Raw genomic sequence first — 13,129 nt, forward strand, 5'->3', positions numbered from 1 at the left:
AAAATTCACCTTCAAGATGAAAATGTTCGTTCTCAAGGACTTCTCTGAAAATTTCACCAACTGCCTCCTGTATGGGGAAGGGGAGAGGAGAAAAAAAAGATGCCTGTTAGTTTATTTCATATAAAAACAATATTTTTATTTGGTACTTTAATTCAGCCCAAAACCAGCACACACACCCCAATAAAAGTTCACCACTGTGAAGTATGGTTGTAGCTATTTGTATTTAACCCCGCAAGCTATCATAATGTTGACTGTTTGGGATAGGGAGGAGGAGGAGGAGGATTTGTTCCTCCTACTTTTCCCTCACAACAACCCAGAGAGGAAGATAGGTATCTGGCCCAAAGTTATCCAGAAGGTTTCTAAAGTTTATGGGAGACTCTTTCTGGTGGTTTGCAGTCATAGTTCTGAACCCTTACACCTCTGCTTTGAAAAATTAGCAGTATTGCCAGCACATTTTATATATATATATATATATATATATATATATATATATATATATATATATATATATATATATATATATATATATATATATATATATATATTGTACATTTTTATAAGACTGTGACCTTTTAAAAATGCAAACAATTCATTTATTCCCTTTAAAATAACTACTGCATTGGTGATATATATTAGTATGGAACAAGGTAGCATGGTGATTTGAAAAAAAGAGCCTCTGGAGAGGAATAAAAATGTGTATTTTTTTTTCCAATGTCTTTTTTTTAAAAAAAAAACATGCTTCCCTGGGCCCTCCAAGCATTAGTTTATGTTTATCGTTCTCCATTCTGTACTCATTAGTTATTTGTTTAACTGGGCTGATAATTATTGACAATTCAGGCTTCGCTTCTTAAATTTCGTCTCCTCGGGGTGGTTATTAAAACGAGAACTTCCAAATAGCTGTTTTGTTGATTTCTGCAAGAGCATCAATATGCTTATTAATAGCCTATTAACCGAATGTTCTTTTCCAAAACAGACCATGCTAATCTTTGTGCCTTTCAGAGCTACCTCTGGGTAACTGGAGTGCATCAGCTGTCAATTAAAATTCTGCTCTCTGTTGTGCCTGTCTGATTATGCCATGCATTATCTCAGACAGACAGGTATTTATTTAATAGAACTGTGAGTGCAGACAGACTTCTTCTTCTTCTTCTTCTTCTTCTTCTTCTTCTTCTTCTTCTTCTTCTTCTTCTTCTTCTTCTTCTTCTTCTTCTTCTTCTTCTTCTTCTTCTTCTTCTTCTTCTTCTCCTCCTCCTCCTCCTCCTTCTTCTTCCTCTTCTTCCTCCTCCTTCTTCCCTCTTCTTCCTCCACCCTCTCCCAGCTTGCTAGATGTTCAGACTGGATTGCCAGATGTTCAGACTGTTGTTGATGTTATTGTTATGATAATGATGATTCCAAGAACCAAGGAAGAAACATTCACTTCTCCAGGCAAAGGGACTTAAGCCCACCCTTACCATTGCTTTTAAAACAGCCCTAGAGAGAAAAACAGCACCCTCTTTTGCAAAGATATCCCTGGATCAGATTCCAAGGAGAAATAATTAATTCATCACATAGATTTTCCACTGAAATCAAGAGAAGGGTCATCAAGGTCCCTTTAGGAAGTTAGGGGTCAGTTCTGAAAAGATTGTAATTGCCACCTCCGTTCCTCTCTAAGGATGTTGGATTAAAATCTGCCGAAATTTTGAGATAGGAAAACAGAAATTGCCATCCAATAAATCTGGAGCAATGTTTGTCAACCCCAACAATTTTAAGAGGCCTGGACTCCAGGTCCCAGAATGCCCCACCCATCTTAAAGTTGCCAAGGTTGTTGACAGATGCTGGCCTGGACAATAATCGGAGAGGGAAAACTCCACCTAACCATAACTTGGGAAAAGAGTGCACTGCATTTAGTTTGAAGTTAGAATACACCTATTCCAAATGCATTTATTTCACTCCACACTTGCCTGCTTTAACAGTAATTGTGAGAAGTTCCTGTTCTCCATATGCCAGCAACAGGAGGGTACAGTGTCTTTCTTTAAAAAGCAACTTAAACCCGGGGGATTTTTATTTTAGGAACAATGACAACTAGAGAAGGAAGTGTCATCAATGTGAAAAAATAAGCACCACCGAACAGAGATACTGTGTGTATGTATATGTATATATGTGTATATATATCTGAGTGTGTGTGTGTATGTATATGTATATGTATATATGTGTATATATGAGTGTGTGTATGTATATGTATATATGTGTATATATATCTGAGTGTGTGTATATATATGTATATGTTATAAAACAAATGAATAACTAACGATCACCAGGAGAATAAATGAAAAACATTTAATAAAATCAACCTAGCTTTCGTCAGAAGCTTCCGACATCGTCAGGGTTAAAAGCAGTCGTTGGGACTGCTTTTAAACATTAAATGTTTTTCATTTATTCTCCTGGTGATTGTTATTTATTTATTTGTTTTATAACATGAATATACCCGGGAGTCGTATTTTTACCCATATATGTATATATATACACACACACATATATACATACACACATACAGTCATGCTTCACAGTCCACTTAAGGTAACCATTTGTTCAGGAAAGATACAGAAAACTATTTCTTGCAAATTCCCCCCCCCCCCAAATGACAATTTTTATAGCTGAAAGAGCCTCAGACAAACTGAAAGTCGTTCGCAGCTACAAGTTGGGGCAAGTGATCCTTAATGACCATTGGCCATAATTGGCATTCTCGGCCTTTATTCCACCTATCTCAAGATTGGAAGCCATGTTTTATCCTTCTAATATCACCATTGAAGCAGGTTGTGTTAGAACTAATGAGTGGCTTCACACATCCTGTTAAGCTCTCATGGGGCTGGCTTGATCTGGGCTTAGCACCAGAGAGAAATGGCTAGTGATGTAGCTGCTCTCTGGGAAAAAACCATTTTTACAACTCAGTCCTCTGGTGAAGAACAGATGGGTGAAGAACAGATGGGATATGGCGATGGGAGGAGGATCAGGGAACTTGAGAGAAGACCACAACTGTTTTAAGCCTTTCCTTGGCAGCCTTCAAGATCCCGGACCCCACCCTATGCCATCTCTGTCAATTCTGATCCAGCTTGCCTCCCAACAGGTGCTCCACCATGAGGCTGGATTTTATCTTGGTCAATTGTCACTGCAAATAAATAAACCTTTCCAGGGCAAATGAGAAATTGTGTTTACCCCATAATCAAAACACAGGTGTAGGATCTTTACTAGGAAACTAAAACTATAAATCTGTCAGCAGAAGGTGTGGGAAGAACAGATGGCTTATGTTGCTCAAAAACTGGTCCTGGATCGTCTTTCCCACCCAGAATTGCAAGTATGTCATCTTTCTTTCTTTCTTTCTTTCTTTCTTTCTTTCTTTCTTTCTTTCTTTCTTTCTTTCTTTCTTTCTTTCCTCTCTCTCTCTCTCTCTCTCTCCTTTCCTTTCCTTTCCTTTCCTTTCCTTTCCTTTCCTTTCCTTTCCTTTCCTTTCCTTTCCTTTCCTTTCCTTTCCTTTCCTTTCCTTTCCTTGATTTTAGAGACTCGAATCCTCTAGTCTCAATTCTCAATCCTTTGTATCAAGTCTCAGTTCTTTATCTATGGAGATTCTCAGTTATAGTTATCCCAAAGATGCTTTTTCACGAGGCAATTGGACTTTCTTGTTTTTTCTTTGAAGACGTTTCGCTTCTCATCCAAAAAGCTTCTTCAGCTCTGACCCCACCATCCAGTCAGAGCTGAAGAAGCTTCCTGGATGAGAAGTGAAATGTCTTCAAAGAAAAACAAGAAAGTCCAGTTGCCTCGTAAAAAAGCATTCTTTGGAATCTCAGTTCTTGTATCACCACAGGCAACTTGAAAATTCATGTCGGTCACTCTGAAAAGATGCTACCAGTCACAAATTCTAGAACAAATCAACCAAGAGGTTGATTTTGAAAGCCAGAATGGTACAAAGTGTTGGATGAACACCAGGAGACACCTGGGTTCCGATCTACCTCCAGGAATGGAAGTTCACTAGATGGCTTTGGACCAGGTCAACTTGTCTCATAAGTTGTTATGGGGGAGGGGAGATATTTAAATGGAAACTCCTTTCCCTATCAACTTTTGGGACATTTTTATCAGAGTCTTCCCGCAGGAACATTGCTACGTCAGGCAACAGCTCCACCAAAATCCAAAACACACACACTCCGAAGCGTAGCACACCCACGTTCAAATATGCTACCAGGGACCAATCTTCTCTGTGAATTTCCTTAAAAGCAACCACATCAAAGCTCCAGAATTTTGCCAACCCCAATTCCCCTATTCTCCCACTTTAAAACCAAGGCTTCCTACTAGAAAATTTAATATCTTTGCTCAGTCTCCCCACTCTATGTATTTCCCCCCCACACAGCCTTTTTTTGTCTGAAACTGTTCTCTTAAAAGCTAACAGATGTTAATGCCATGAAGAGGGGGGCGGAATCGTGCCTGCATAACTCATTAAAGCTTATATATTCCAAGAATTCTTGTAATTCAGGAATCACTGGAGGTCTGATGGGGGTGGAAGGGAGGGGAGAGAGAAAGGGGAGAGAAAAACCTAGAGAGAAAAGGCCCCAAAATATATTCTGAAAGAACATAGTTCACTCGGCATAACATATACCAGTGGTGGCCAACCTATGGCATGCGTGCCAGAGGCAGCACTCAGAGCCCTCTCTGTTGGCACGCACCACCAGCAGCAGGTGCCTTAGGCCGCCCAGAGCAGGAGCCCCGCCCAGCACAAAAGAGGTGAAGCATCTGACTAGCAAGCTCCAGTACAGGTGGTAGAGCAGAGGTCACCAACCATTGTTGATTGGTGGACTGGAAGAAAAGAGAGGGGGAAGCATTTTACATGCATGCATGTGTGCACGGGGCCGCGAGCATGCACGCGCTGCAAATGGGGCGGGGCTAGTGCCTGCGTGATACTCACTAGCCCTGCCCCATTCTTGCATGGTGCAGCACCTTGTATCTGTACCCCATGGCACGGCCGTTTTTGCGCCTTGCAGCACGGTGGCCCATTTTTGTGCCCCCGGTTTCTGCGTGCCAGAGGCGGCACTCAGAGGCGCCTCCCTGCCCCCCCCCATGAGGGCACCACAATGCTGATGTGTCCCTGGCACTCTGCGATAAATAAGTGGGTTTGGGGTTGAGGTTTGGGCACTCGGTCTCTAAAAGGTTTGCCATCACTGACATATATGCTCGAGAACAACCAACAATTCTTCAACCACCTTTTGCAGATCCCTTCCAACTATGTCACATAATTCGGGTAGTCGTCAATGTACGACTAGGAGGGATTCCCCCCTCCATTTCTGTCGTTAAGCAAGACAGTTGTTAAGTGTGTTTTGCTCCCTTTTACAATCTTTCTTGCCACAGTTCTTAAATCAATCGCTGTGGTTGTTAAGTTAGTGACACGGTTGTTAAGGGAATTGACTTGGCTTGTCAGAAGGTGCCCAAAAGCGGGTCAAGTGACCTTAGAGAAGCCTACAAGGACGTGTCTTATTTGAATCAAGCCAACTTTACCTTCCCTTCCTTCTACTTCTAAAAGTTAAGCATGATTGATGGCATTACAAATGTCCTTTGAATAGTCTTCTCTTGGCAAGTTTCCTGAACCTATGACCATCACAGTGAGGAGACAATAGATCGTAGCTTAGCATAAGGGTTGGACGAGATGACCTCCAAGGTCCCTTCCAACTACTACTACTACTATTGTTATGGTTATTGTAAGTAAAGGCAGCCAGCTGCATCTTCTTCTAGAAACCATGGTTTTGAGCGCAATCCATGCATTCAAAACTATGTTCCTAAAATGCAGGTTCCCCACTGCACGTCTCCAACGCTCATATTTCCATTTCTACCCAAAACTGTCTCTCCAATCTGCCATACAAGCTTTACCCTTACAGAATAACACATCTGGAAGGGACCTTGGAGGTCTTCTAGTCTAACCCTCTGCCCGTGGCAGGAATTCCTATACCAGGGGCAGGCAACCTTGGCTGTTTTATGACTCGTGGACTTCAACTCCCAGAATTCCTGAGCCAGCCATGCTGAGGGGAAAGGGAGAGGTTTCCAAGCTGAGCCATGCTGGCTCAGGAATTCTAGGAGTTGAAGTCCACGAGTCATAAAGCGACCTAGGCTTAGGCCCGCGATAGGCAACCTTGGCTCTTTTATGACTCATGGACTTCAACTCCCAGAATTCCTGAGCCAGCCATGCTGAGGGGAAAGGGAGGTTTCCAAGCTGAGCCATTCTGGCTCAGGAATTCTGGGAGTTGAAGTCCACCAGTCATAAAAGAGCCAAGGTTGCCTATCCCTGTCCTATACCATTCCAGATTTTCTTTGGGCTTGATGGGATGGATACACGTGATCATAGAAACAATAACAGAATAACAGACTTGGAAGGTGCCCTGGAAGTCGTCCAGTCCAACCACTTCCAACCCAAGCAGGAGACCCTATACCAGGGGTCCCCAACCCCTGGTCCGTGGACCGGTATCGGGCTGTGGCATGCCAGCAACCGGTCCACACAAACAAGCAAAGTTGCATCCCTGGAATGCAGGCAGCACACAAAACCACGCACTCTCCAGTCCACGGAAAAACCTTTCTCCACGGAACCGGTCCCTGGTGCCCAAAAGGTTGGGGACCTCTGCCCTATACCATTCCAGACAAATGGCTGTCCAGTCTCTTCTTAAAAACCTCCAGTCTTGGAGAACCCACAACTTCTGGAGGCAAGTCGTTCCGCTGATTAATTGTAAAAATAACCCTGTGGTGATGGTTTTTATAGTTCAGTCCCGTTTTATTCTACTGGACCTATGACAATAAAACAACAGCAACAATGCACATTGAAAAGAGGACAACAGGTCCCAAACCCGACTAAACTCTCTGCAGCTGATAACCCGTGCTAGCAGACTTGGTTCTTTAATTGAAAGATGAAGACACGCAAAGGGCCTCCATATTTTTTTCAGATGTGAAAAGCATGAAAGCATTTTTTTCCCTCCTCTAGTTGGGCCCAAAGTTCCCAAGACCAACCAGGAGTTAATGATGGTGCTTTGGGGGGGGGAATGAGGGGAGAAAAAAAATAACAATTAGGTTACATCAGCATCCCAGTAGGAGGGTATCAAACTGCAGAGTCTTCCTTGTCTCCTGTCCTAATGTTGGTCAATCTCCCCTTGAAATCAGTGCAAGTTGCCTACATAGAGGCTCTAGGATCAACCCAGACCTTCAAACAGCAGGGTTCAAGATCACACATGACCTCAATCCGCATCATCCTTTAGACTTGGCGCCTGCCCTACATTTGGAGACATATAAAAGACTCCTCTCCTCCCTCCCCCCCCCAAAAAAATAACTGTTGTGGAAAGGGAGGTGGGGAAGGAAAAGGATGAAGCTAGCTACAATGCAAGCACTGTTCAGCTGAAACCTCGCCCTGAACCTTGAGTCTCTACCTTGGATTTGAGGGCAACCACAAACCCGGTCCTGATCAAAGAGGCAGACAGTTGAAAGGCACCTAGGTGTCAATCAATCCCAAACTGGCTAAATCACAGCATTCTTTTGTTAGCGGCCTCTTGCTGTTCCTTCATCAGTTTACTACTAGGAGAGAGCAACCCTGTGCAGTAAAGCAGAGATTTGGAGGGAAGATCTCTTAGTAGGTGTAGACATTTAGATGGAACTCAGCTGCTGCCTCCAAACTGGCACCAAGGCTGCCACATCTCAACAGAGGACCAAGTCTCCTTTGGGGTCCCAGAGTGACTTTCACCCCTACTCTATCTTGCAAAGTTCTAGCAACCTTCTTGAATGTGGTCCTCAGATCAAAACAGAGTGATACATCTTGATATAGGAAGACACTGAAGCTTCTTTACATCAAGTCAACCCGCTGGTCAATCAGTTCTTCATGGTCAAAACTGATGACCAGGAAAGCACTAGAGTTTTGGATCACAGGCAATCCCAGCCTTATCTGAAGATCGTAGACACTGAATTTGAAACCTTTGGTAAAGGAGATGTTCTATTAGATGTAGCTTAGGACCAGATGATTCTGTTTAGGACTAAGATTCCCTGAAGCCCTGACTTATGTCTAGCCATAAGGGTGGGCTTGTGGAAGCCATAATTCAACCGGTTTGAAGGGTGTCACATCAGCTACCTTTGATGGCCCTGAGCAGTGCATGGTCTGTTTGCTAGGACTTCCTACTTGCATGGATAGGAGTAAATCCCCAAGGAGGTTTTATTCTTCTAATTGTCCAATTGTCCAATGTCCAATCCATTTATTAGGGTTTTCTGGTTCTCCCACCTCAATGCCTACCAAATGTAAACCATACTTCTCTTCCAAGATCAGATAAAGTCATCTTTATTTCCATCTGCTGATGTGCATATTATTTGCACAGACAGAGGAGAATGAGAATTTAGAGGCGAGGACACAAATCCACCTAATTGGAAGCATCTCCAGTGCTTCTTCTCTAAACACCCACTGTGTGCTAAATAGGGCACCAAGTCTCCTGACATCAAAGGGGCAACATCTCACTTCACTTGAAAAGTCTTCCAGATCTTGTACAAACACAGCATCAACAGCCCCACCCCTTTAAAAAGAAGATGAAAGAAAGCAATCTCTTTTCAAAAATTACCGTAGGAAGGAAGCTGGCGCCTGCAATTCTCCCTTTTTTTCAATGGGAAGGATATTTTTTTTAAAGCTGGGGGGTGGGGGAGAAGGACCCTAACTTCAATCAGTTTGTATAAACCAGCTTTTGTTTTGGTTTTCTTTTTTTCTTTTTACCCTAATGACTTTGCTCTTAAGGATTTGCTATATATAACTGTATTGCTTTGCTACTCAGCAGGAAGTTGTAGCAGTAAGCAAAGCTGATCAACCCTCCAAGTGAGTTTTTTTTCCAACTCTGCTGACAGTTCAAAATTTTCGGCTCTTTGGAAATGTTTGCTGTTGCAGAAGCTGTCATTGAGAAATGGAGAGCTGTTGAGTTTCTCCCCACAGAATTTAAAGATAGGTGGATCTAAGGGGAAAGAGGATCAGCTCAACTGACGCTACAGTGTCAGGCACAAGAAACCAGGTGCCGGGATAATAAAGTTCAAAAGCAGTATAGGTTTATTTCATGCTACCTATAGACAAGAATTTGATGTACTAGTGGTCAAGGCAAATTGGCGCTAGATAATAATACTAATACTAATAGCGTAAATGCTGGCGTATAAGGCGACTTCCGCGAGCACTGAAATCGGTGCCAAAGACGGGGGTCGTCTTATACGCTGAGTCGTCTTATACGCTGGAAATACTGGTAGTTTCCGGCGTATAAGATGACGTTCTACGAATGCGGCCCGGCTATAAAGACGGGGGTCGTCTTATACGCCGGGTCGCCTTGTACGCCAGCATATACAGTACTAATAAAGTTGGAAGGGACCTTGGAGGTCATCTAGTCCAACCCCCTGCTCAGGCAGGAAACCCTATACCATTTCGGACAAATGGCTGTCCAGTCTCTTCTTAAAAACTTCCAGTGTTGGAGCACCCACCGCTTCTGGAGGCAGGTTGTTCCACTGGTTAATTGTTCTAACTGTCAGGAAGTTTCTCCTTAGTTCTAGGTTGCTTCTCTCCTTGATCAGTTTCCATCTGTTGCTTCTTGTCCTGCCTTCAAAGCAGTATATCCAAGTCTTCCAGGAGCTCCTTTATATGTATATGTATATGTGTGCATATATATATATATATATATATATATATATATATATATATATATATATATATATATATGTGTGTGTGTGTGTGTGTGTGTGTGTGTGTGGTGTTGTGTGTGTGTATGTGTATGTTGTATATGTGTTGTGTGTATATATATATATATATATATATATATATATATATATATATATATAAAGGAGCTCCTGGAAGACTTGGATAGGTTGATAATGTTCTCATCCTGGAGTCAGGGTGACACCATCCTGAAGAAGATATATAGAACCCTAAGCCCACATACCACACAATTTACTAGCCTAACGACAGTGTTCATTGATCCTCAGCCAACAATTACTGGATCTGATCCCACAGCCTATTTCGGTATCTGGCGTTGGCTTACAATCAAAACACTCGTCCTGTTTTCTCCGCCGCCGTTCCAGTGCCAACTCGGCCCTGCAGGCTGGATGGAGGCAAGAAAAGATGGATATGCAAATCTGGCAGGTGTTTGGGACATGCCAACACTGTTCGCGAGGCTAGCGTGGATGATTTTTGTGTTTTGTTTTTAAGGAAACAACAGAAGTGGATTAAGGCATTCTATTCAATGCTTAGACTGAGCAACACCATGGCTGAAGGGAGCAGGAGGGGGGTGAGGGAAAAAAAAAAAACATCTCTCAAGCTTTAGGAGAAAAGACCAATTGTAAAGCCCTACAGAAAAAAAACAAAACGGCAGTCTTTAAATCCCTTGCAAAAGTGTTTGAAGTCTTCTCTCCCTGGAGGATGTGAAAAGGAAGTGTGCCAGCAGCCCCCCCCCCCCTCCCTGGTTCTTATGCCCCGGAGCAGAATTTGAGGTTGCTTTCCTTCTGTCTTTAGCAACTTTAGGAACCAATGCAAAATTTAACACCCTTCCAAACAGCCTCAGAGAGTTCTCCCTCTCCGTTCACACACCTCCATTGAAAAAATACATCAGCTACCTGGGAACTGGAATTGTGCAGGACGACTTCAGACACCTGGGCCCAATCAGTTGTCCAAAAGCAGAACTTTTCAGCAAAATCCGAAGGGTTTTGTGTGGTGTGGTATGGTATGGTGTGTTGTGGTGTGTGTTTTCAGAACAGAGACTATCTGCAACCAGGAATGTGAACATTTGTTGTTATCCATAGAAGGTCCCATCCCAGATATCTAAGCACACCTCAGCAAAGCCAAAAAAAACTTTTTAAACATATACATATATGCACACAAACACATATACATACATACATATGTATGTATATGTATATTTGTATACATATATTTGATAAGCCACCTGGGAAAGCCAAGGGAAATCATCAAAACAATTAAAAAACAAAAATTAGAATATTTCGGACAGGTGATGCGACACCCAGAAAAATACGGCATACTCCATTTAATCCTCCAGGGAAAGATTGAAGGCAAACGAGGTCCAGGCAGAAGAAGAACATCGTGGCTTCAAAATCTAAGGGACTGATTTGGACAAAGCTCAGCAGCACTTTTTTGTGCGGCTGCTGATAAAAACAGGATCGCCAACATCCGATAACGGATATGGCACAAGAAGAAGAAGAAGATTTGTATACTAGCTGTATTTGTACACTTTAATGCAGATATATGTTTTTACATTAATGCAAAAAAACTATATGTATACATACACATATCTATATCTATATCTATCTATCTATCTATCTATCTATCTATCTATCTATCTATCTATCTATCTATCTATCTATCTTTAAACCCTGACGATGTTGGAAGTTCCCGACGAAAGCTCGGTATTTATTAAAAATTTTTCCAGTTTGGATTTTCCTGATGGTCGTGGTTGATTCATTTTATGACATATACACATACATATGTATATGTATATATATGTGTGTGTGTGTGTGTGTGTGTATGTGTGTATGTGTGTGTATGTGTATGTATGTATATGTATATATATATATATATATATATATATATATATATATATATATATATATATATATATATATGTAGGTCTTTGGTTGTTCGGGTTTTCTCCCACGTAAAATTGGAAGTGTCTTGGCGACGTTTCGACGAAGTCCCATTCGTCATCTTCAGGCTGGTGTTTTCAGCTTCATGCTTCGAGCAGCAATGTGTGGTCTTAGCTGTTTCTTCCTTTTAACTGCCAGTGGGGGTATGAACTGATTGGGTGGGAGCTTGGCTGTGTTCTGATTGGGTGGAGGTGTGTTCTGATTGGTTAGGGGCTTTGCTGCTCGAAGCACGAAGCTGAAAACACCAGCCTGAAGATGACGAATGGGACTTTGTCGAAACGTCGCCAAGACACTTCCAATTTTACGCAGGAGAAAACCCGAACAACCAAAGACCTAGATAGATAGATAGATAGATAGATAGATAGATAGATAGATAGATAGATAGATAGATAGTAGATGGTAAATAGATAGATCGATAGATATAGATAGTAGATAGATAGAGAGATAGAGAGATAGATAGATAGGTGATAAATAGATAGATGTGTGTGTGTGTGAGAGAGAGGGGGGGGGAGAGGGAGAGAGAGGGAGAGAGAGAGAGAGAGAGAGAGAGAGACAAAGAGACAGAGAGATAGGCAGGCAGGCTAGCTTGCATTGAAACAGAATTGCTTGGATGCTCAAAATGAATACATTTGTTGAGTCTCAAGCTACATTTCAGTGTCAAATATCAGGGCAAAGGAAAAGTCCACACATGGGAGAATGAAACCAACTGGGGAACACAGACTCTTGCAAAGAAGATATATCCCTGGAATCCTTCTAAGCTCCTCACAACAACCTTTTTCCACTGATCTTCTCCAGATGGGTTTTGTTCTGCAATGATCCTGGCTGCAAATGCATAACCAAGACGTCTGCCATGCACCACGCTGGGCAAGGCGCAAACGATCTCCTTGTAGCTCAACAGAGGGTGGTAGTAGAAAGATAAATTAGACACAAAGGGTGATAAACCCAGGGCAGGATAAGGCACGTGGCCCTCAGGCGGGACTGATGGAGGTTGTAGTATCCAATGTCTCTAGGGTTGCAGATTGCTGACTGACGCAATGCATCTGTGGTCCTAAAGATGGTTGAAATCCTGCACCAAGCATTCTTTAGTCACAGCCATGCTGATTATTGTCCAGCACCTCTGGAGAACCACATGCTTCTACTCTTATTACAGATCCATCTGGCAAGGGTCCAATTTCCATGGCATTCTCCATTCCAAATGCAGAATGTGAACATCTCCCTATCGATTGCTTTATCTTTGACCTGTGGAATCTTGGAATGGATTGTGGTTGACTTAAGACATTTCAGATGGTTATTTCAAGCGTGTAAGGCAGGAGGGACTCATAGATAGCTTAGAAACAAAATCAGACAGTCCTTGACGTACGACCACAATAACAACAGAGTTGGAAGGGATCTTGAAGGTCTTCTAGTCCTACCCCATTGCTCAAGCAGGAAACCCTAGACCAGAGGTCCCCAACCTTTTGGGCACCAGGGACTGGTT

The 13,129-nt window shown here is 42.4% G+C and overlaps 1 protein-coding gene across 1 annotated transcript in view; it reads right to left on the bottom strand.

The window, feature by feature from the left end:
* Positions 1–13,129, bottom strand: part of NKD1 (NKD inhibitor of WNT signaling pathway 1) — an 85,100-nt gene that overhangs the window by 35,832 nt on the left and 36,139 nt on the right. Inside the window, exon 4 of the mRNA XM_039352421.1 lies at positions 10–67. Within this exon, the coding sequence (XP_039208355.1) occupies positions 10–67 (58 nt within the window). The remainder of the gene's footprint in view (positions 1–9; positions 68–13,129) is intronic.

This window comes from Crotalus tigris, unplaced genomic scaffold (assembly GCF_016545835.1).
Source record: "Crotalus tigris isolate CLP2741 ecotype Arizona unplaced genomic scaffold, ASM1654583v1 scf7180000018432.44079421565:4894166, whole genome shotgun sequence".
In the NCBI taxonomy this organism is placed as follows: Eukaryota; Metazoa; Chordata; class Lepidosauria; order Squamata; family Viperidae; genus Crotalus; species Crotalus tigris.